The sequence below is a fragment of the Perca fluviatilis genome, chromosome 16 (genome assembly GCF_010015445.1).
Source record: "Perca fluviatilis chromosome 16, GENO_Pfluv_1.0, whole genome shotgun sequence".
Classification (NCBI taxonomy): Eukaryota; Metazoa; Chordata; class Actinopteri; order Perciformes; family Percidae; genus Perca; species Perca fluviatilis.
The window spans coordinates 35,285,666-35,311,991 of NC_053127.1; the positions used below are offsets into that span (position 1 = coordinate 35,285,666).

The 26,326-nt window shown below is 40.9% G+C and overlaps 1 protein-coding gene across 1 annotated transcript; it reads left to right on the forward strand.

The window, feature by feature from the left end:
• Positions 1 to 5,649: 5,649 nt before the first annotated feature.
• zgc:171929 (uncharacterized protein LOC100124596 homolog) lies at positions 5,650 to 14,842 on the forward strand. Its single transcript, XM_039778187.1, has 4 exons — positions 5,650 to 5,916; positions 6,141 to 6,370; positions 9,993 to 10,182; positions 14,463 to 14,842. Exons 1-4 carry the CDS (start codon positions 5,817 to 5,819, stop codon positions 14,783 to 14,785), a joined length of 843 nt encoding a protein of 280 aa, XP_039634121.1. The 5' UTR covers positions 5,650 to 5,816; the 3' UTR covers positions 14,786 to 14,842.
• Positions 14,843 to 26,326: the final 11,484 nt, after the last annotated feature.

A 26,326-nucleotide genomic window follows, 5' to 3' on the forward strand; every position in this document is an offset into this window, starting at 1 on the left:
GGGAGATGCAGGGTCCATATGAATCTTGTCATGGTGTCAGCGCCCGAGGTCCCCGAGTGTATGGCACGCACATTCTCCCTGACATCAGCTGCATTTCCTTGGATAGCGTGCGATATTCAGCAAATTTGACGTTTGACTGATTTGACGTTTGGCCACCGTCCACGGGTGCCGCTAGGGATCCTTTCCACCAGGTCATTACGGTGTATGCGCTTCAGCAGGATGATCAAGACCGCGCGGGCTTTATCGTTAGAAGCGCCGGGCGATTGCATCTGCTATCTGGGTTCTATGAGTCGGAGGCGATCCAAAACGGCTCGAGCAATGGGCCTCGACCAAACACTTGTATGTCGCGCAGGAAATACTTGAGTCCCACAAAATCCTCAGTGCCGGGATCGTCCAAGATGGCAAGTATCTCTCCGGACACCTCGGTGCGGCACGGAGCCACAGAAGACGTTGTGGTTGTCGTTGTCCTCCCAGGTTTCCATAAACGTCTTACAAACATCGTTGCCCTTCTTCCTTGCATGGTCGATCAAGGCCCTAGCCCTGTACCGAGTGCCTCTCATAGCCTGGATGTACTCCAACTCTTCACCTGATATCATCTCGTGGTGCAACAGAACATCGGCCACGTAGTTCACTCTGGCCATGTTACTGGCCTCTATGTAGCTGAGTCTTTTTCGGGTAAGACTTTCCATGGTAAGATACTCTGTGTGAGGCCACATTCAAAATCGTTAGGACGGTGGATACTTGTTTGGACATGTGTGTCTTCGTAAGGTAAAACGGGAATCTCTCTCTCTCTCTCTCTCTCTCTCTCTCCACATTCTGCTCCAAATAGTGTAAAGATACTTGATTTAATTCTTACTCAGTCCCTCATTTCAAACGATCTGTGGCATGTTCTGTCGCTGTCTGCTTCAGTCTTTATACTATTGTAAGGGGGTGTGGTTAGGAAAATTTGGAACGGGGCGTAGTTTGGAAACTTCTGAAAAAAAGGTGTGGTATGGAAGCGTTCTGGGCGTAAAAAAAAAAAACACTTGTTTTCTTTGAATTCAGTTTTATGAGGGTCGTAAATACTTAAGGAAGTACTGATCTTTTTTAAATTGACATCTTTCACCACATTAAACACATTTTTTTTTTTGTCAAATGTGCTAGTTACATTAAAATTATACAAAATAAGTTTTGTATTCACAAATTCATGTTGAACATACCATATCTTGCCTGTAAGACTTACATTTTGGCGACATTGTTTTAATTCTGAATTACAACGCTAACGTCTCTAAAACATAAATGCATCCGGTGAAGTCATATAACTTCAAGTTAGAACTATTTACTTTAACGCTGCGCGTTTTACAAAGAAACATATTTGGTTCAGGTTGCATTTTGTATAAATACAAAAGCATACTTTTTGTTTTTAATTTTTGTTTGCATCTTTCACCACATTAAACACAAACAATCTTTTAAGTCAATGTGGTTACATTTAAATGATACAAATGTATTCACAAATTAAAATTCATATGCATATGTGCGTAACATTAGTGGCTCACATGCAGCGCAACATGACAACATGTACTGACAACATGAACTGTGTCTGTTTGTGTGCGTGTTTCATGTGTATAATGGCACACAAGCACAGGAAAGTTGTAGGAGTGTGTGTATGGATGAATATTATACTTTTTTTTTTCTATGGCGGTCATTTTGACCGTAGAAAAAAATAAGTGTGACTAAGTTGAATAAATCACTCAAAATTCAAAGAAAGTAGTCACAATGAATGTTATGTGTTCAAATGCCATTTGTGGTTTTGTGTGATCTGTTGAAAATGTTTTTTTTTTTACTACTTCTTACTGGTTCGCTTATTTGAATTAAAAACGCAATTTCTGGTAGAGTGTTGCTGTGGGCATGGGAAAAAAGAGGCGGGGGAAAAGGGGTATGTTGGGAAAAGGGAGTAACACCCGATCCCGGGCCAGAACGAAGAAGGCACAGCCAGATGATACGGAGCAGCGGAGGACGTTAGGACACCCAGACATATGGACTAGAGCTAAGCATGCACAGACATACGATCAACATGTACTGACAACATGAACTGTGGCTGTTTGTGTGTGTGTGTGTGTGTCGTGAGTGTGTGGAGTGTGTGTGTGTGTGTGTGTGTGTGTGTCGTGAGTGTGGGTAGAAATGCATTGACCTTTGGGCTTAGGCCCATTCACGCTTATTACAATCACTTACTTGGCCTGTTGTAAGAGGAGCCTTACACATTCCTATTTTACAACCCTGCCTTACACGTTCTGCTCTCTGCTCCAAAGAGTGTAAAGATACTTGATTTAATTCTTGGTCATTGGCTCATTTCAAACGCATCAGTGTTACTCAAACTTACATTCATGCTGTGTGTAGAATGAAAAACCTATCTTTCTCTGTTTCAAACGGGGAAGAAACCCTTTTATGCTCAAAATTTAACGCTTACACCCCTCTCTCTCACTGGATCATTTCAAACACATCCGGATATTTCATCTCTAACGCTCATTGGATCATTTAAATGAAACATTTTTCTACTTCCTGTGACGCCCTCATTGCATCACTTAACACACGTCATTTCGGGACACGCCTTCCTTCTAGAAGCTTCCAGAACAGACCAGTCACACACACCTGGAAGGCATCAATCACTTTCTGTAGGTCGTGACCTCTTGACCCCCGGGTCAAAAGGTCATCCATCAAAATCCCACATACCAAAGTGACAGAAACCTCCTCCTTATATCTCTACTCTGAACCATCACTTTAAAACTAGCGATTGAGACCATAAACACTTCATGACAATGTGAACTGAGGTAATAAATCAAGTGAGAAGTGGGTCATTTCGCCATAGACTTCTACAGAAACCGACCTCCTTTTGCAACCGCACGTGTCGCCCCCTGCTGGAATTCAGATAGAATTCAGGTTTAAGGCACTTCCGCATTTGCAGCACTTTGCCAAACTGGATGCGCTGTCCACTAATAATATATAGTCTATAGTAACTGCTTAGCTTCTTGAAGAGATACATTCTGCAACACAGCCAGGCCCTGAAGAAAAAAATGGTTAATTAACAAGATCATTTAAATATAATGTTACCAACACTGAAAGACAGACACAGATCACAAAGACAAGCTTTGATCATCTTTTGTTGATGTTGAAGTTTAATGTGCTGGCTATAATCAATTATTATAGTCCCATTAAACAAACAAGTACGGAAGGCTATCAGTTAGCAATAAGCAAATGTCAACAGATGATTGTTTGTAACGTAAGTGCTTTTAAGACTATCAAAGTTTACGTTAGTTAACTTCCTGACACTTCGGCTAGTTAGCTAACATTAACTTTGCTGTCAAATTCAAGACACCAAAATTGTTGTCAACATTAGCGTTAAACAAATAAAAAGTGACGTTATTCACAATCAGAAACGTCATACTCCACTTCGTCGTGTTGTTCATCCATCTCGCGGTATAAATTGTCAATATAAATATAAGGTCCATGGTGGAAATGCATGGATGTATTAAAGGTCCCATGGCATGAAAATGTCACTCTGAGTTTTTTTAACATTAATATGCGTTCCCCCAGCCTGCCTATGGTCCCCCAGTGGCTAGAAATGGTGATATGTGTAAACCGAGCCCTGGGTATCCTGCTCTGCCTTTGAGAAAATGAAAGCTTAGATGGGCCGATCTGGAATCATGCTCCTTATGAGGTCATAAGGAGCAAGGTTACCTCCCCTTTCTCTGCTTTGCCCGCCCAGAGAATTTGGCCCACCCATGAGAAAGAGACATCATGGCTTTCAAACGAGCAAAGTGGCAGTTGGTCAAGGCCACACCCCCACTCTCCACCTTGCCCCCCTCTCTCCTCCTCAATAGCTACAGACACAGAAATGGCACATACTAAGGAAACCTTATTGTGGGACTGGCTCTAGTGGCTGGAATTCTGCACCAAGGCTGAATTTGAGGAAAGAGACTTCAGATACAGTATTAAGGGACCACCAAGGTCTATATAAAAGAGAACATGCGGTCCCACTTTAGTAGTTTGCACAGTCGCGAAAAGCTTGGGTCCTAGAAATGCAGTCCTAGGATTGAAAGTCCTGAAAGTGAGACTTCACTCGCTCGACTGCTACAGATCCACTTATGACAACGTAGCCAGCTGATTCGCGGGATTGACTGACACCTGCGAGAACTCGAGTCATCGAGGACTCGTGAGTTGTCTGCGAGGCGAGCCGAGGCGAGCTGGCAATGTTTCGGACTGTCAACAACATTACAACGTAGCTGGCTGATTCGCGGGTTGTCGACGACTCATGAGTGATCGACAACTCACGAGTCCTCGATGACTCATGAGTTGTCGAGAACTCATGAGTTGTCAACAACTCATGAGTTCCATGGTCTGCGAGGCGAGCTTGTAATGTTTCTGAGTCTGCGGGTCGGGAAGTTCCTATAACTTGTCTCGGACTGTCTCTCTGCTCACTCAGGCGCTTGAGTTGACTTGAGAGAGATGTGGGATGACACGCAGCAAAGGGCAGCAGGTCGGATTCGAACCCGCACCGCTGCAGGATTCAGCCAACATGGGGTGAACGCCTTTACTGGGTGAGCTAGGAGCAAGGATGTTTACTTTCTTTATTCTTTACCAATTTGAATATTATGGTCACAAATTGTTTCCACTGTTACCATCCAATTGCCAACTACTGACAGACAAACTGGAATATTTCAGCTGTTCAATTTTTACATGTATGAAAGACTTATATATTGGAACATTGGACAGTATTGTGAAAGCTGTTTTTGAGATGTGGGACTAAATGTAGCAGTAAGGTAGGGCTAAAGTGTGTTTATACTAACCTACAGTTTGTTCTATTTGATCCTCCTGATGTTCTTGGAGTGACCTATATTGCTATTTGCATGATGGGGTTTAGTCTCGAGCTGCATTTGTATTTGCCATGCAGAGTCCAGTGAAATAAGATCCTCGCAGTTCATTGTCCTTTAAAGCATGCACTGACTGTGCAGACAATTGGACAAGGTTGTGCAGTTTACTTTCAAAATTCTTCGTTCATTAGCAGACTTTTCAACAGAAATAAAAGTAATACTTTGATTTTGACATTTTAATACGTCAATTTTTATATCACCTTTTTCTGTTCAAGGTTGCAGGGGCTGCTGTTTATCGCAGTACTGGGTGAGTGGCAGTATTCACAACAGAATAGAAAGTACCATCAGGTATGTGTAATCATGCAAAGAACACAGTCAACAGACAGAAAGTGCTTAAATGTGTGTGTGAATGGCCTTTGTGTGCTTTTTTAGAAGCTATGTAATCCCACCAAACAATTGCAACAGAAAGAGGCTAAAAAAAGAGAAAGGGCTGATTTACCTAGCAGTTAAGGCTGTGGCTCCTCTGTACTTGCTCCTGTTACTCAGACCGTGCCCTTTGTCTGGAGCCAGGGCTTGGTCCGAGACACAAATTTGCATGCCAAGGGCCACTTGAATGCGAAACTCCCCGGATTCTCAGTACCTGACATGCAAAACCAGTGGGGGACCAGTTAAAATGGCACACACATACAGTCAACACAGGTGTACTCTAGTCAAGAGCATCCCCCCCCCCTTCTTTAGAGCTCCAAACCTTACCACTCTTCCCAGAGAGTGTTATGGAAATAAGCACTGAGATTTTGCTGGGATACTGTACCTGCAGATTGATGAGGGTTGGATGTAAGGATTGGAGGCAAGGTGATATCTAGGTTGGTCCATAAAACTAAAAGCAGTGTGGGTGCAAGGATCAGAGGTTGAGGGACAGATCAACAGTAGTTGAAGAAAAAGACGACTAAGATAGCGAGAATTCAAAGGATGCCTAGGTCTTTCCTTGTTAAAAAGAAACGTGGGGCATGTGGAGCATGGCAATGGAAAGAGCCAGAACAGCTTGAGTGGAAAGAAGATAATACAGAAGGTAAGAATTTAAAGTATCTTTAAATGTATTTTCAGCTGTCAGAATTAGGCAGAACATCAAAGTTGGTTTATCCCTGTTAAAGTGTATCATGCATTTCTTTTTGTTTGTATGTACTGTATGTATCCTATGTATGTATGTATGTACGATATTTGTATGTGGTCATTCATTTGCGTTTGTTAATTTACTTATAAAGTAAACAATTGTTTCTTTTTTATCCCTTTTAGTCAGTGAAATTGCTATGGAGCAGATATCCTGCAGTGACACCCAACAGCCTGCAACTGTGCCTCAGTCAGTAGCCACCGTAGGGTGTGGGACAGCAGCTGGAATGAGAGTGTCAGTGCCTTTTGCAGGATCAGGAGGACCAGGGGCTGACACCAGGCCAGACTGGTCCACACTTATGCTACGGGGCTCCTTCTACCATCCCAGTACAATGGCGCTGGTCAGCAGAGCAAAGGTAAGGTCAGGCTTTTCTTGTCAAGTATAGTGTCACTCCTATATTATGACCAAGTTTACTGGGCTTCCATACAAATGCTCACCCAACTTTTGACAATTTTTTACTGTGTATTGATAACTATCATATCTAGTATCAGCTAGTGACTGCTGTGAATAGGACAGCTGACAGCCTGGAAAAACAGCTTACTGAAGGAAATGGACTTGACTGGAAAACATGGACTAGCAATCCCTGGTGGCAGCAGCTTAGTATGTTAGGCTGCACCATTTATAGCCCAGGCCCACCATTTACCCCAAGGGTCAGCGAGAACAGGGGTGAAAGATGACTCACCCCACTCATGACCTGTGCTATCAACCTTGAAATGGAACTCACAACAAATAGGGAAAGTACTTCAGTGGGAGCCACAGTATCAAAGGTGTGATAAGTCACACCCGGGACGTTTTACGAGTACAATTAATTCACACATCAGTTTTTGTTTTAAACGGTTGCTTTTGTCATGAGTAATTTTACACAGAACAGCAATATTACGCAGCGATAAAGCGACGTAATATTTTCGAACGAGGTAAATGAAAGGGACTATAGGGAGTTAGAAGCTTACTTACTAAAGCTGTACACAGATGGGGTAAGGGAGTTAGCATTACCTAGGGTGACCATATTTTGATTTCCAAAAAAGAGGACACTCGGCCCGGCCTAGAGACACAAATTTAGACAGGCTTCTCAGAGGTTAATGAACATGCTTTATTATGCCTCAATGGTGCAAAAATAACTTCTGTAATAAAATAAAATAAAATCTGTAAAACCTGTAACAAAATAATAGCTCTCTTTTAAAATAAATAAATAAATAATATGAAATAATGTTCTAAATATGACCTCTTCTGTGTTAGAAAATCCAGCTTCAACTAAATATTTCTTAATACCTTTTCAATGTAATAAGATAAATAATAAAGACACGGAAAAATATGTGCCAGCTTTGCACACGGTGCACACCGCCTCCCACTTATCCGGTCCCGGAACGGTACGTGGGACATTTTTTTTGCTGTTCAACTGTGAAGCTGCACTAGTCTTATTTTATGGTTGTGCGCAGGCTCCACGCAGAGCTTTCACCGTAGCCTACGTAAGTGGCATGATGTTTATACTTGTGCGCTGGTGTGTGCGTCGAGCCGGCATGTGTGTGTGTGTGTGTGGGGAGTGGGTGATAGAGCAAGGGAGAAGTGAGAGTGACGGCGAGCGAGTACGACACGGACACGTCCGGGCAAAAGAGGAAGTTTGGTCACCCTAGCATTACCATTATATATGCCCTCCACTGGGCATGGATCTTAGCCCGCACTCTAAAAGAGATGGAAATGGTAGTATGTCAGCATCCGTCCCCTGGACCTAATGGTGTACCCTATAGGCTGTATAAAAATGCTCTGAACGTGTGATTTTTGTGGAGCCTTATCAGAGTAGCATGGATGAAGCAGCTATGCATGGTCTAGCAAAGGGCAGAAGGGATCTTTACGCCTAAGGAGAATTATTCAGTAGTAATAGGACAATTTAGGCCTATCTGTCTTGTTAATGTAGAAGGTAAGATTTTAGATTTTATTTTAGTGGTACATAGATTGTTTGGGTACCTAGAAAGGATTAAAGGGTGATAGAATGCAAAACCGATTTTACCCTGTCATAGTTGAATAACGACAGTTTGGTGGGTATATGGGACATACATAGAAGCTCAAAATCCTATTGACACCCCTTTACTATGAAAATCTCATATTTTGAAACTGCTGCTGAAAACGGGCGAATCTCAACAAAGCTGGAAGTTGACGTCAACCTCCCAAGACCTGTAACCCCAACATTTACATAGGCTACACAACTGACCTGAGATCAGGTAGTCTTCTGAATCTAGGTCACGCAGATCTCTGCTATTCCATTACAAAATTCACTTCTGAAACTTTTTTATGCGAGAAATCAACTATGCAAAGCTCAAATATGGGCGTTTTACGAAAATGGATGGCTAATTGCAAATTTTGTCCGACTGTGTGTTGGAGTTAAGTGGCCGGTGCTGCCTGGATTGCTACATCGCCGCCCTGCCTGTCCTCCGTCACAGACCCCGGCCTGCTGTGAGCTCGATTGAGCACGGCCGGCAGCCCGGTGCTCAATACCCACGCAAACTCACCCTTTTGTGGGTAACTGGACTACTACATGCCCCTGCCCTGACAGCTCCAGGGCCTGCAGCTCGCTGTTCTCCCTCCCCTCTTCCTGCTACCGGCCGGCCGGTGAGTGAATGAGAGCGCAGTCAGCGAGCTTGTTACGCCTGCAATCTCTTACCGAAGCCCGCAGGTTCCAGTTAATCTTATAATGGGTATGTGTGTTGAGTTATTTAAATAAACAATCGGGGAAATAAACGCCTCTTGTCCGCGAGTCTCATTGATAGAGCCCGCGGTAAGCTGGAGTCCATCAATGAGAGCTAGCTAGCCTCCTCCTAACTCTGACATTCACAAAAATGCATTAGACGCCTCGCGTTCATAAAAATGCCTTAAAATCAAATCAGACACCAATGGTTAGCTTTATAAGACATTGGGGAATGATGTTATATAAGTGGCGTGACGAAATTCAAACTGTAAATATACTTTAGTTATGCCGACAGTGTAGCTAGCTAGCTGCGATATTTCCCCATTGTATTGAATGGGACATATAGCAAGCAGCTGCTCGTCCTACAAAGACGCCTCACGTTCATAAAAATGCCTTAAAATCAAATCGGACATAACGGTTAGCTTTATAAGACATTGGGGAATGATGTTATGTAAGTGGCGTGATGAAATTCAAACCGTAAATATATTATAGTTATGCCGGCAGCTGGCCGCGGAGCCCCGTAAGCAGTATCCACAAAGGGTGACTTTGCGCTGGGTATGGAGCCCAGCAGGCTGCCGCTTTCTCGTCAGACTGTGTGGAGCTCCTAAAGTCCGACACGTCTTACCAAATTTGCAATTAGCCATCAATTTCCGTAAAACGGCCCATATTTGAGATTTATATAGTTGATTTCTCACATAAAAAAGTCTCAGAAGTGAAATTGGTAAGGAAACATTGCAGTGTCTGGAATATGAGATTCTGTCACATCTCTAATGTATGTGTATTGGGGATTTGCTAAACCAATACTAATGTGTGTGTATGGCGATACGCTCAACCAATCAGCGCGCGTCTCTAATGTGTGCGTATGGCAATTCGCTCAACCAATCAGCTCGCAGCTCATCTAAATATTCATGAGCATACCATATTTGGAAGAAAAGCTCTTGTTACAAATAGGGCCAAAACACAGGGATGCATAAGGGCCCATAAAATATCAACCAGGCCATTTTCAGCCCAACCAATGTTACATACCCCATTATGAGACCATAAGGAACAGTGTGAAATACCCTATATAATAATTCTATCACCCCTTTAAGCTAATCACCACCTCAGTGTAGAAAGCCAGAATACCACATTTTTCTGAGTGCTTGGAGCACACCAGGATTCTAAATCATACTATGTATTGATAACTGTTTAGACTGCACATTTTTCCTTGTAAGCTAACTAGAGTAAGACAAATTCTGATGCTGATCAGTGTTATCCATGTTTTAATATTCATCAAGCAGTTATATCTTTCTACCAGCCCCGTCCCCGTACTTCCCCCAGCTCAGGTGACTTTGTGTGCTCAGTGTGCCACAAGATATTCCCTCTGCAGCGCATGTTGACCCGACACTTGAAGTGCCACAGCCTGGTGAAGAGACATCCTTGTCGATTTTGTGGCAAAGGATTCAACGATACCTTCGACCTCAAGAGGCATATGCGAACACACACAGGTCAGGAATAAACTTTACTCACACACACACACACACACACACACACACACACATATTCACATTCACACACAAACGCATGCAACAACAGAGAGTTTTGGAAATTAGTTATGTCTGCTGTATCCTATAGGCTTTCTTAGAAAATCCTTTTCTTTTATCAAAGTATTAGAACCACAAACTAAAAATACTCTGTTACAATTAGAAATGATTAAAGCTACAAGCAGAGATTAATGGACGCTTGCACTCGAGTCATGTCGGGAGTGCCGCAGCTCCCAGTCAATGCAGCATTGTATTTCCGTGACCATCGAACACTGTACGCAAGATTTAGACTTAATTCTCTCCATAGAGTGCATACCGTTGGAAATGACATATTTCTAATTGTGCACCACTTCCTGTGTCCTCTATGGGGCACTGAAAACACACCCTATTTATACGTCATGTTGCTGTATATCATGTTTAAACTACAACATAAATGCTCCCATTGGTAATTGAGCTAAATCTGATATGCATAATTTATTGTTCATATTTGCCATTTACCCCTTTGAGATCATATTTATGATCATATGATCATTTTCATTTTTTGTGAGAAAGGAAATTCAATTATTAAAAAGGTAAACAATTTGGTAACTTGTATGGTAACTGTGTGGGAATAGCAGGTGCAGAAAGACAACATTCCCACACACAGACACCTACAATCAGACACGACCACATAAAGACGCACAGACACACACACACACACACACACACACACACACACACACACACACAGAGATACACATCAAACAAATCTCCCGGGGAGAGGCAGGGGAGAGCAGCGGAGGAAAAGCGCATTTCCTCCGCTGCACGGTGTGGGAGGAGCCCCTGCCTCTCCCCGTTGCTGGCAGGCTCTCGAGAGAGGAGATAAGAAAATCTCTTAACTTTATGTCGGAGGAAATAAGCAAAGTGGCAAACCAACAAACAAAACTACTTGTGCTAATGGAGAAAGTACAGGAGCTCAAATTTATAATAAAGGAGAAGGCGCATGTTAAAATCTGGTGCCCGGTATCTACCGGATGGAATAGTGGCGTGGATTTTGGTGCCTCATTACGGTGCCACTTAAATGTCTGCGATGGAGGAAAGTGCTTAACAGTATCATTAAAAAAGGCACAGCCAAATCCGCTTATCCAAACCACTTACCCCTTACCAGACCAATCTCTCTTATTCCTAGATATTAGAAAAATTGTACGAATGGACCACTTCATTGAAACCCACACATTATTGGTGATCACCAATTCAGATCCAACCGATCCACCACAATGGCAGTTATGGAATTAGTAGAGGAGATATCAACAGCAATAGAAAATAAAAAATTCAGAGTAGTAGTAAATACTACTACTCTGAATTTCTTATTAGATCTGAAAAAAGCATTTGACTCCATAGATCATGCAATGTTAACGAGAAAACTAGAAAAATATGGCATAAGAGGTGTAGCACACACATGGCTTAGTAACTATCTTGTCAACAGACAGCAGTATGTACAAATACGTAATGATAATTCTGATTTAATGAAAGCAACATGTGGGGTTCTACAAGGTTCAGTACTTGGTCCAAAGCTGTTCATGTTGTACATAAATGATCGTATAGACATAATGTGTCTAAATTGTTGAAATATGTGTTGGTTGGGACCTGGGGCAGCTTTCGGATACAATGGAGAAAGAGCTGAACATTTTAAAACAATGGTTTAATTATAATAAGTTGTCTTTAAATTTAAATATAATTATGAAGCAAATATGATAGAAAATGTGAAAATAGAAAGAGTCTATGAAAGCAAATTCTTAGGAGTGATTATAGACCACATATTATGCTGGAAATCCCATATCAAACAAGTGAAAACAAAAGGATCAATGTCCATTGTGATATTTAAAAACAAAGATGTGCTCAATTCATATTCATTACATATATTGTACAGTTCCTTAATATTGCCATACGTTGTGGAAATATGGGGAAACACGTACAATTACTAACCCTATTTTTATATTACAAAAGAGAGCAATATTAACAGAGCAGAATACCATTAACCATCAAATAGATATTTATAAACTCACACACACTTAAATTTAGACACTTGGTGGAAGCCAAAACAATGCAAATAATGTATAGTGTCAAAAATAGGATGGTTCCAGACTGTATCCAGAAGCTGTTTCAGATTAGAAGCTGAAAGTAAGTATGAACTGAGGGGAATGTGCATGTTCACAAAGCTAAACAGCAAAAGGAGTAAACGTGGAATCTTTTAGATGAAGTGTTAATGTGTCACACGCTACAAAGATTTTTTTTTAAATAAAAAAAGTAGGACAAATATAAAAGTGAGGCATGAATGGCAATGAATGTATTTTGTTCTGTTTATTTTTTGTTTTATATCTTCTGTAAATATGTGTGTTAATATGTACTGTATATAAAATACAGAAATTAATAATACATTTTATAACATTGATAATATCCTGAGGGACCTAAGAACAAAATAAGAATAAAATAGAATGTAAAAAGGGTAGGTGTAATAAGCAAATGCTTCAACCTACACCTTTTCGATCAGTATTGATTATAGACGAGAATATGACACTGTATGAACTAAGTTGACACTTTGTTTTTGTTAGTTTTTTATCATGTATGTTATGTTTGTGATGTTGTGTATCTATGTGAGCGAAATAAAACTAAACAAAAAAATAGTGGGGTCTACACGTTATACAGCAACATGACGTATAGTGTGTGTTCTCTAACGCCACATAGTGGACAGAGAAAGTGTTACAGGCAATTCATCACTTCTTGCAGCTTTAATTAGGGCCCGAGCACAAAAGTGCCAAGGCCCAACGGAAATCTATGAGCCAATATTGAGTTGCAACTCAAATTGCAACGTTCTGCTTTGATTGGGCTCGGGCGTGGCCAGCGGGCTAACACATGCCATGGTTCAGATAAAGGTTCTTTGATCTTTACAAAATTTGGAATTCAGCCATCTTGCATTAAGTGCATTAGTTTTCATTTTACAAACACGTTTAGGACTTACGGAGGCAAAAAAGAAACTCAAAACTTTAATTATTGCATATTTTAAAGGTCCCATGGCATGAAAATTTCACTTTATGAGATTTTTTAACATTAATATGCGTTCCCCCAGCCTAACTATGGTCCCCCCAGTGGCTAGAAATGGTGATAGGTGTAAACCAAGCCCTGGATATCCTGCTCTGCCTTTGAGAAAATGAAAGCTCAAATGGGCCGATCTGGAATCTTCTCATGAGGTCATAAGGAGAAAGGTTACCTCCCCTTTCCCTGCTTTGCCCGCCCAGAGAATTTGGCCAACCCATGAGAGAGAAACATCATGGCTTTCAAACGTGCAAAGTGACAGTTGGTCAAGGCCACACCCCCACTCTCCACCTTGCCCCCCCTCTCTCCTCCTCAATAGCTACAGACACAGAAATGGCACATACTAAGGAAAGCTCATTGTGGGACTGGCTCTAGTGGCTGTAATTCTGCATCAAGGCTGAATTTGGGGAAAGAGACTTCAGATACAGTATTAGGGGACCACTAAGGTCTATATAAAAGAGACTTCAGATACAGTATTAGGGGACCACTAAGGTCTATATAAAAGAGACTTCAGATACAGTATTAGGGGACCACTAAGGTCTATATAAAAGAGACTTCAGATACAGTATTAGGGGACCACTAAGGCCTATATAAAAGAGACTTCAGATACAGTATTAGGGGACCACTAAGGTCTATATAAAAGAGACTTCAGATACAGTATTAGGGGACCACTAAGGTCTATATAAAAGAGACTTCAGATACAGTATTAGGGGACCACTAAGGTCTATATAAAAGCAGCCAAAGAGCATCATGTTATGGGACCTTTAAGGAGTTTGCCTACCTGATTGTAAATGTGGTGAATATCTTAAGGGAGAATAAGGCTTCTTGTGCATTTAAGCTATTATTATTTTGAGCCAGGCCTATTCCTGACTGATCAGAACACACAAAAATATATAAATAATAATTAAAATATATATATAATAATTAAAATAATCTTTAAAAAATAAATAAAAATGTTTGGTGCAGTTAAGGGAAGCTGTTGAGAGCACCCGCACCCCTACTTCCAAGGTCTATGATCCCAGAATATATGTGTGGTGTAGCAGACCACACGGCGCTGTGGAGATAGGTCTGGCCATGCTGGACTAGTTAACCACTGATGCCAATCTAAATGTATAAATGCATCATCACAAAAATGCACAGGAAAAAAACTCTTTTCTCTCACCCTGCTGCAGGTATACGTCCCTACAAGTGTGAGCTATGTGAGAAAGCCTTCACACAGCGTTGCTCTCTGGAGTCCCACATGAGGAAGATTCACGGTGTTCACCAACAGTATGCCTACCGCCAGAGACGCTCCAAGATCTTTGTATGTGAGGACTGTGGTTACACCTCAAGCCGCCCTGATGAGTATTTCCTTCATGTAAGACAGTGCCACCCTGGCAGTCCCGCCCTCCGAAGGTACTACCGCCGCCAGGTCCATGAGAACAGCAGCTTTGCTTCAGAAGACAATAAACTCAACCCCTATTTGCTGTACTCAGCCCCTGCATATTATATGTAGATTTCATTCTAATGAAAAGGACATTGTATTGGAGCATTGCATTGTAGCTGTTTTAAGTCATTCATAATTGACATTTTAAGGATTTTTTTGAATTTGTATTCAACTAAGTTGTAAGAGATATTTTTTTGTTTAGCTATATAGTTTTCAACTATAGCTTTTACTTTAAGACTTTTTCTACCAGTTTTTAACACTTTTAGTGTTTGTTTTCTTGCACAGTTAAAATAAAAATGAAGGATCAAAAATTATTCTTAACATTTGTATTGTTTAATTACGTAAAAATGCATTTTAGGCTGTGCTGGCTGCCACTCTAAACAGCTGACAGGAAAAAAATACCCAAAAAGCCACAGAGTGGTGGTGTTTCTGCAAGAACGGAGACCCATGTACCCTGCAAAAAACATCAGAAAAAATAGTTAAAATATGATATATAGGTTACAAGACTTCAAAGAACCAATCAGCACCAAAAATGCCAAACTTTTTCTCTACTGGGAGACTGACAAAATGACACAAAAATCACCTTCCATCTTCTGCCCAATACCAAGTCCCACTATCGTATAGTCCTTGAAAGTAACCTACTCTTCCTTACCTCCTTAACATCTGTAGTGCTTAAAACCTAAACTGCATGACCAAGATGTTTAACTTGCAGACCCAACATTAAGGTACCAACTTATCCTAGCTGAACACTTTGCCTTTCCTTTGAGAGCAGGACATACATTTTTGCAGTGACCTACTGGAATAATTTGTATCCCAACTAGACTTCAAGTCTCAAGAACCATACTTCCCGTGTGACACAAAAAGTTTACCTGTGCACTCTGAAGAACATCAGTCAATATCAATATCTCAATATCAAAGTGCTCAGCAATCTTCAATAATTGGTAACTTATCCAGTAACTCTAGTAAAGGAGTCTGAATAAAATCCTTTACAACAGAGATCAAAAGTCCCCCAGCCCTAACCTTACCTAACAAAGAAACTTACCTAAGCAAGCTCAACCCTAGTCCCCAGGCTGTCACATGCGGCGGGTTCTAATGCACTCTAAACCAGCAGGCAAGCTGGTCCTTTCCCACAGCCATGGTGGTACTCCCAACCCACGATTCACCACTTTGCCTTACAGGGGAAAACTCCTTTAAACATTGACTATCAACACCCAGTTTACACAATACATCGGCGTCACGTTTTGGGCGTGTTGAACCACCAGAGCATCAAGCAGAAAGTTGAAACTTTATGGTAATGAGCTATGACGCGGTTCAGCGGCAAACCACCAGCAACCAATCAGATAGACGTCCTTCGCGCTGGCTGATTCCAGAGAAACATATGATGTAGCCTAAACTTTCGTTCCTACCAAAACATTAGTTCTGAGAAAATGGAGGAAAAGCTAATCATCGCTGTTGCTGGTTCCCTATAATTTCCGACATGACTTTGTTTGCGTATAGGGACCAGTTTAAAAAAAACGCGCAAGATTTATTTAAAGTAGAATTCACTTACATTAATGCGTTGTGTCAAACGGGAGGTTTACGTCTACAACAGTTTCATTCATATTTGTCATGCCCATTCCACTGTGCATTTTAGGTTTAAACTGTTTCTGACAGATACTCAAATTTGTCTCTGTCTTGCCAGCAATATATACGCTATCTCCCCCCTGTCCCTGCCCCAGCCCTTCTCCTCTTCCTTCTCCCCCTCCGCCTCCTCCTGAGGATAGTGATCATTTTTTAAAAGCCTGCAGGAAGACTTCAGAACCTTGTCTTAAGAACAAGGCAGGATCTCAAGTTTGAGAGGCACCACCTGGTGTATGAGGCAAAGTGTCCCTTGGGCTGAGAGGAGCGGGGTGCAGCTGACAACACTGTGAGGGATGTTAGTAAGCTTGTTACCCTCGCAGTTTGTCAGCTGCCCCCTGTTCTCTCTCTCTCACATGCACGTGAATACACACAGTATCATTCACACAGGAAGTGCTGTGAGGCTGCCTTTGGGCTGAGAAGAGTGGGTGCAGCTGACAACACTGTGAGGGGTGTTGGTAAGCTTGTTACCCTCGCAGTGCTATCAGCTGCCTCCTGTTCTCTCTCCCTCACATGCACGTGTGCAAACACACGCAGGGGGGGTGTCTAACTGCGTGTCAATGACTGCTCATGCACACGCATTCATTCTCCCTTGTGGGGGACTTTAGGAGACCGTTTTGGGCTTTAGCAGAAAGGGGGGAGGGACTGAGAAGTTGTCGATGTTCAAATGTTTTGGCTAAGTCCTGTATCTTCGCAATCCTACCTACTTTAATGTGTGTTAATTAAAAGTGGAGCATTTCACACAACTGCTGCATTTTCCATTATACTGTATATGAAGTCCACTTGTGGCAGGGATGCAGGCACAGTGCAGAGCAGCGTTTTTTTGCCACACATTTGTTGTTAAGATCTTAAGATCTTTAACGAATTTGGCTCAATCTCGGACAGGAGACATCAGCTATTAGTGATACAGTACCAACCCAAAGCAAAATTACATATTTGGTCATCACCATTCACGCATCGCTACAGCCGACAACTATGAAACTAAGTAGTGTTCAACGAGATCTGGCCAATTGGTCTGCGCTGCCGGCATCGCTGTCTTAAAATGAACATAGTTCCTTGTTTGAATTTCTTAAGTAAAATGATCCCTTTACCCCACCAATGCATTTCTGGAAGAAACTTGATACCATAATTCGCCAGTATATTTGGAATAATAAACAACCTTGGCTAAAATACTCTACCCTGCAATGTACCACAAACACATCATACACTTAACAACAAACCTTTTGTTTATAACCAGTGGAGTGACAGAGGTATTTATACTCTAGACCAGCTATTCAATGATGATGGTAAGTTTTGAAAACCTGAGAGCTAGCTTTGAGGTCCCTAGGACGTCCTTCTTCCTTTTTCTTTGCTAAAGCTCAGCCCTAAAATGTTATGGAGTACCATGGGGAACAAGTCTTGAGATGCACCCAATCATTAAATGGCTTGTTGATTCTCCGGTGAGAGGATTAGTGTCCATGATTTATGCTGAACTGAGGCAAGTATCCGTAAGGAAATGGGAACGAGAGCTGAGCCCGGAGGGAAATGTAATTAATTGGGAGACAGTTTGGGACATTTCCACTGTTCCAAGAACACAAATCACCAGCAGATCCACTTCAGCATATGCCATAGGACATAATGGACTCTTCAGAAGAGATCTGTCTCTAAAGCCATTCCTACTCCCTGCAAGTTTTGCCAACCTAAACAAACTAGAACTTTCTTGCACATGGTCTGGGAGTGTGAACAGGTGCATGAGTTTTGTAATAAAACAACATCAGTAATATCTGATGTGATAGGATGTTGAATTCCTACTGACCCGATTATTTTGTCACTTAATGATTACTCTAAATTACACCTACTTGGGAGACAGAGTAAGATTTGGCTTAAAAAAATTAAAAAATATAAACATTTCTATGTCAAAATCATGGTTTTTCAGCTCCAAACAGGTTCTTGTTCCCATCACAAAAACAGCTTTGCAGTAATTTCCTACAAAAACTCTTATAAAAGTGTTTCTATGTCAAATCATGGCTATTGTGCTCCAAACATCTTCTCATGGTGTATAAACCTTGTTTTCATCACTAAAACAGCTTTGCAGTCATTTCCTACAAGAAATTTTTATGAAGATGTTCCTATGTCAGAATTATGTGTATTGAGCTTCAAACAGCTGCTTGCGACGTGTAAACGTAGTTTCCATCACTGAAACAGCTTTGCAGTCATTTCCTTCTACTCTTTCATAAAGATGTTTTTATGTAACAATCATGTGTATTATGGCTAACCCTATAGTTTAACCACGCCCACTTACTCAGGCCATGCCCCCTTTCATAATATTTTAACCATTTAAGGTAGAGTCTTGTGTGAGGTGTCATTAAACTCAGCAGAGAGTTCTTTCTTCGTTGGGGATGGTTTGGCCGCCCCCTATAATTTAGCCACGCCCCGTTTCACAGCTAATGAACCGTATGACGTAGAGTCTTGTGTGAGGTATTGTTGAACTCAGCAGGGAGTATAAGGCCCACCCCCTATGCTTAAGCCACGCCCCCTTTCATCGCATTTCAACTGTTTAAAGTATACCCTTGATTGATCTCAGCAGAGAGTTCCTTATTCATTGGTGATTGTTCGGCCCGCCCTTCTGTGCTTAGTCAAGCCCCCTTTCATAAATGGTGACCGTTTATAGTAGAGTCTAATGTGAGATATCAATGAACTCAGCAGAGACTTTATTCTTCATTGGTGAAGGCCCACCCCCTATGCTTAAGCCACGCCCCTTTCATAACATTTTAACTGTTATTTCCCTACAAGAAACTTTTATGAAGATGTTCCTATGTCAGAATCATTAGCATTGTGCTCCAAACAGCTGCTTACGTCTAAACCTTGTTTTCATCACTAAACAGCTTTGCAGTCATTCCCTACAATCAACTTTTATGTCAGAATCATTAGTATTGTGCTCCAAACAGCTGCTTGCGACGTGTAAACCTAGTTTCCACCACTAAAACAGCTTTGTAGTCATTTCCTACCAGAATCTCTTATCAAGATGTTTCTATTTAAGAATCATCTGTATTATGGCTCCAAAAATCTTCTTATGGCGTATAAACCCAGTTTCCATCACTAAACAGCTTTGCAGTCATTCCCTACAAGAAACTTTTATGAAGATGTTCTTATGTCAGAATCATTATTGTGCTCCAAACAGCTGCTTGTGACGTGTAAACCTAGTTTCCATCACAAAAACAGCTTTGCAGTCATTTCCTACCAGAATCAATATGTAAATAGAAATTTAAGAATCATCTGTATTATGGCTCCAAACATTTTCTTATGGCGTATAAACCTTGTTTTCATCACAAAAACAGCTTCGCAGTCAATTATGTTTCATAAAGATGTTTTTATGTAACGATCACATGATTGCCATAATACACATGTATTATGGCTCCAAACATCTTTTTATGAGTTTATATACATTTATAAATTACTGTAAAGCTATTTTAGCGATGGAAACAAGCTTTACACGCCGCAAGAAGTTTAGAGAACCTTGAACATGATTCTGACTTAAGAACATCTTGATAAGCACTTCTGGTAGGAAATGACTGACTATTTCAGATATGGAAACAAGCTTTACACGCCAAAGAAGCTGTTTAGAGAACCTTGAACATGATTCTGAAACAGAAACATCTTTATAGGAGTTTCTTGAAGGAAATTACTGTAAAGCGTTTTTAGCGATAGAAACAACTTTACACGCTGCAACAAGCTGTCTAGAGCACCTTGAACATGATTCTGACATAGAAACTTCTTTATAAGAGATTCTTGAAGGAAATGACTGTAATGCTATTTTAGTGATAGAAACAAGCTTTACACGCCATAAGAAGCCGTTTGGAGCACCTTACACATGATTCTGACATAGAAACTTCTTGATAAGCGATTCTTGAAGGAAATGACTGTAATGCTATTTTAGTGATGGAATCAAGCTTTACACGCCGCAACAAGATGTTTAGAGCACCTTACACATGATTCTGACATAGAAACTTCTTTATAAGAGATTCTTGAAGGAAATTACTGTAAAGCATTTTTAGCGATGGAAACAACTTTACAAGCTGCAACAAGCTGTTTAGAGCACCTTGAACATGATTCTGACATAGAAACTTCTTTATAAGAGATTCTTGAAGGAAATGACTGTAATGCTATTTTAGTGATGGAAACAAGCTTTACACGCCATAAGAAGCTTTTTGGTAGCCTGACGTGGTCATACTCAGATTCTAGTCAGAATATGAGTCTGAAACCGCTCCATTGGGCTGTGATTATGGGGCGTGTTCCAACCGAACCAGGAAAAAAAATGCCTCTGCATTCATTGGATAGACCTACATCCAATCAGAGCAACGGAACTCAACTCAGCTGTCAACAGAACCAGAACTCAACACTGTGTATCGTCTCCATAGCAACCACTCTTTGCACAATGCATTCGTTCTAACTTCCGACTTTTAGACCTTTTTGAAGCTGGATATATCATTTGTTGCGTGTAAATATAAATGTGGATAACGTTAGCGATAGTGACATGCTTGCTACAGTCGCATTTCTAGAGATGAATCGGCGAAAACACGTTTTATTTCTCTGATTCACGGCTTTGTTCTAGCGCCGCTGGGCGCTCCCTCTCTTCAGTCTCTCTCTATGTCTCTCCACCATATAACGCTCTCTCTCTTCAGTCTCTCTCTATCTCGCTCCACCATATAACGCCACCATGCTTTCGGGCAGTTGTTGAGGCTCCTCCGCTGAGGATTTTAAAATGAATGCGCTGTCGATATCTTCTGTAACAGACGCGATGGTGGAATCTACACATCTCAACAAATTCAACCCAAGCGTTCTTTGGTGACGTGGTTGATTCTGTTACTGTTGATCATCTGTCCGACAATCTGATTGGTCCGAACAGATCCTGTTCGGGCAATAATTTCTTCTCAACGGAGCGACTCCAGACCGAACTTCCCGACCTCGAATTTTGTGGGCGGGGCTAAGTTCGGCTGGCATCCAGGCTAGCTTTTTGGAGCACCTTACACATGATTCTGACATAACACCATCTTGATAAGCAAGCTGTTTAGAGCACCTTGAACATGACTCTGAAACAGAAACATCTTTATGGGAGATTTTTTGAAGGAAATTACTGTAAAGCTATTTTAGTGATGGAAACAAGCTTTACAACGCCATAAGCTTTACAGGCCACAAGAAGCCGTTTGGAGCACAGAAGATAAGATAAGCTTGAAGAATGCGATAACCGTAGCTAGGAGACTTTTTGATCTAGCTGCCGGGCTGGCGACCTTTAGAAGAAGCTGTTTAGAGCACCTTGAACATGACTCTGAAACAGAAACACCTTTATATGAGTTTCTTGAAGGAAATAACTGTAAAGCATTTTTATCGATGGAAACAACTTTACATGCTGCAACAAGCTGTTTAGAGCACCTTGAACATGATTCTGACATAGAAACTTCCTTTATAAGAGATTCTTGAAGGAAATTACTGTAATGCTATTTTAGTGATGGAAACAAGCTTTACACGCCATAAGAAGCTTTCTGGAGCACCTTACACATCATTCTGACATCTTGATAAGACCTTCTGGTAGGAAATTACTGACAAGCTATTTCAGATATGGAATCAAGCTTTATACGCCACAAGAAGATGTTTGGAGCACCTTACATATGATTCTGATATAGAAACTTCCTTTCTGAGAGATTCTTGAAGGCAATGACTGTAATGTTATTTTAGTGATGGAAACAAGCTTTACACGCCGCAACAAGCTGTTTAGAGCACTTTGAACATGACTCTGAAACAGAAACACCTTTATAGGAGTTTCTTGAAGGAAATTACTGTAATGCATTTTTAGCGATGGAAACAACTTTACAAGCTGCAACAAGCTGTTTAGAGCAGCTTGAACACGATTCTGACAGAGAAACTTCTTGATAAGCGAATCTTGAAGGAAATGACTGATGACTGATTTTAGTGATGGAAACAAGCTTTACACGCCGCAAGAAGCTGTTTAGAGCACCTTGAACATGACTCTGAAACAGAAACACCTTTATAGGAGTTTCTTGAAGGAAATTACTGTAATGCTATTTTAGTGATGGAAACAAGCTTTACAAGCTGTTTAGAGCTAGCCTGGATGCCAGCCGAACTTAGCCCCGCCCACAAAATTCGAGGTCGGGAAGTTCGGTCTGGAGTCGCTCCGTTGAGAAGAAATTATTGCCCGAACAGGATCTGTTCGGACCAATCAGATTGTCGGACAGATGATCAACAGTAACAGAATCAACCACGTCACCAAAGAACGCTTGGGTTGAATTTGTTGAGATGTGTAGATTCCACCATCGCGTCTGTTACAGAAGATATCGACAGCGCATTCATTTTAAAATCCTCAGCGGAGGAGCCTCAACAACTGCCCGAAAGCATGGTAGCGTTATATGGTGGAGCGAGATAGAGAGAGACTGAAGAGAGAGAGCGTTATATGGTGGAGAGAGATAAAGAGAGACTGAAGAGAGAGAGCGTTATATGGTGGAGAGAGATAAAGAGAGACTGAAGAGAGAGAGCATTATATGGTGGAGAGACATAGAGAGAGACTGAAGAGAGGGAGCGCCCAGCGGCGCTAGAACAAAGCCGTGAATCAGAGAAATAAAACGTGTTTTCGCCGATTCATCTCTAGAAATGCGACTGTAGCAAGCATGTCACTATCACTAACGTTATCCACATTTATATTTACACGCAACAAATGATATATCCAGCTTCAAAAAGGTCTAAAAGTCGGAAGTTAGAACGAATGCATTGTGCAAAGAGTGGTTGCTATGGAGACGATACACAGTGTTGAGTTCTGTTGACAGCTGAGTTGAGTTCCGTTGCTCTGATTGGATGTAGGTCTATCCAATGAATGCAGAGGCATTTTTTTTTCCTGGTTCGGTTGGAACACGCCCCATAATCACAGCCCAATGGAGCGGTTTCAGACTCATATTCTGACTAGAATCTGAGTATGACCACGTCAGGCTAGTTTAGAGCACCTTGAACATGACTCTGAAACAGAAATTCCTAAATTCTATAGGAGTTTCTTGAAGGAATTTACTGTCAAGCTATTTAATAATGAAAATCTGAGAAAATAAATTACAAAATAGACGAGTATACACATAAATATAGTATACATACATTAATAAAATATAATCGATAAAAATTAAATACAAATTAAAAATAAATAAATAAATAAATAAATAAATAAATAAAAAAAATAAAAAAAATAATAGTAACAGTTGCTTACAAGTTCAGTAAGAGAGGATTAATTGCTGCGATGTAAAAAATAAAAAAATAAAAAGAATAAATAGGTATGTGGATACACCTACAATGACAACGACCAGGGACTAATAATCACATGAGAAGCTTTAAAGCATAGAGTATAAAAGGACCCCATATTTTCTCAAATTTAAAGGCATGGCCTCGCAGTATTAATCTTAATTTCTCCAGTTTCAAGTGCTGCATTACATCTCTTAGCCAGACAACATAACAGGGAGGCTGTGGGTTTTTCCAGTTAAGGAGAACCAATCTCCGTGCTAGTAACATTATAAAGGCTGCCATCATACTATTAGCTCCCCTGAGAGGACTACCATCTCCAAAGACGCCAAATATACCAATCAAAGGATCTGGATCTATCGTCTTTCCGACAACATCAGATAAAGTCTAAACTATATATATAAACTATCGGATTATCCTTTGTGAAATTTAAAGGCAACGGTAAAGGGGAGAAAAGAAGTGCGGTCAGGGAAGTAGGGCAGCATGACACCTGTTCAATCTGTAGCCAGGCTGGATCGCTTTCAGTCTTAGATGGTCGGACCCAGAAGGCCATGGCGTGAATATTGCATGCCCAATAATAAAACTGAAAGTGAGGTAGTCCCATACCCCCGTTGTGTTTTGGTCTCTGTAAATATTCTTTTCTTATCCTTGGATTTTTTTTATTCCAAATGAAGTGAGTAATTACTTTATCTAGGTTTGTAAAAAAAAGACTTTTTAATAAAAACTGGAATGCATTGAAATAAAAACATAAATTTGGGAAGCGTGTTCATTTTGAGTATGTTGATTCTGCCAGCTAATGAAATGGGAAGCTGGGACCACCTATCACAGCCATGGTGCGCTCAAGGAGGGGCTTAAAATTCAATTTGAATAAGTCAGACATGTTCCTTGCAATAGTCACACCCAAGTATTTAAAAGAGCTTGTTACAACTCTAAACGGGAGGTGTGAGTACGAGAGACTCAGAGCCTCCGTATTAATAGGGATTAGTTCGCTCTTTGACAGATTTAGTTTATAGCCGGACACTTTACCATATTCCCCCAGGACAGACATAATATTAGGTATTGATTTTAGTGGATTTGTTACAAACAACAATAAATCATCGGCATACAAAGAAACTTTGTGTAACCCCTCCCCCCTACGGACCCCGTCATAGCCTTCCAAGGATCGCAAGGCAATAGCTAAGGGCTCGATAGCTGCCTCGTCCCCCGTTGTAAGGGAAAATACGTTGATATGTGGGAATTGGTTTGGACCGACGCAAGTGGGGAGGCGTATAATAATTTAGTCCATGAAATACATTTTTCACCAAATCCAAATTCATCCAATCCAAACAAGAGAGCAGAGAAAAGAAAGTCCCACTCGACTCGGTCAAAAGCCTTTTCGGCGTCTAGCAGGAGAAGGACTTCTGGAGAATGCGAGGACTTGTTCGAGGAATATATTATATTATAAAGTCTACGAAGATTAGAAAACAAAAACCTGTTTTTTATGAAGCCAGTTTGATCCGGTGAGACAACTGTATGAATGACTATTTCAAGTCGAGAAGCAAGTATTTTAGCTAACAGTTTTGTATTGACATTTAAAAGACTGATAGGCCTGTAAGAACCATGGTCGAGCGGGTCCTTTCCCCCTTTCAACAGAACGGAAATAGTGGCCTGATAAAAAGTAGGGGGGAGGGTGTTAGACTCATAAGCTTCATTAAGAGCATCAAGCAATAAAGGTGAAAGCGACTTTGAAAATGGCTTATAGAAATCAGCTGTAAAACCGTCGGGTCCGGGCGCTTTGGAACTCTGCATATTTTTAATAGCCTGATTTAATTCTTCTAGAGATATAGGCTCATCAAGACAAATTTTATACTCCGGATCTATTTTTGGAATATTCAATTTATTAAGGAAGGCATCTATTGCAACAGGATTCCCCTCTGATTCTGATGAATAAAGGTGAGAGTAAAACAATTTGAATTCATTATTGATTTCTTCCTGGTCCATTGTGGTTGGTCCGACTGATTGTACTGTACTAATTTACTAATTTACCGTTACTGTTTGTTGAGATATACAATTCTATCTGGGCTGAAATGAAGTCAGTAAAGGATTTATCAGACAGTAATATATTATTAAAATGCCAAGTTGGGGACATGTTTTTGCTTTGGAAGGCAAGTTGCAGTAGGTGAGGAGCATGGTCCGATAAGACAATTGCCTCGTAATCACAATACTTGATTGCAGGGAGAAATTTACTATCAATGATAAAATAGTCTATCCGTGAATATGAGCGGTGCACAGGAGAAAAAAAAGAATATGAGCGAGTGACTGGGTTTCTAAATCGCCAGGGGTCCGCCATACTATATCGTTGAAGAAAATAATTTATTAATTTAGCTGATTTAGTTAATGGTTGAGCTGTCTTAGATGATCTATCCAATTGGGGATTGAGAACACAATTAAAATCGCCTCCCAGGATCAAACTGTGTGAATTTAAATCAGGAATGGTGGCAAAATGTTTTGAGAAAAAGCACTCATCGTCACAGTTTGGAGCATAAATACTAGCCAAAATCAGTGGAACATTGAAGAGATGGCCCGTTACTATAACAAATCTGCCCTGGGGATCAGCAGAGACATGAGTAGAAATAAAAGGGATTCTCTTACTTATTAGGATGGCAGCACCCCTGGATCTAAAGTGAAAGTGAGAATGAAATATTTGCCCTATCCAGCCCCTGCGCAGACGAACGTGATCCTGAT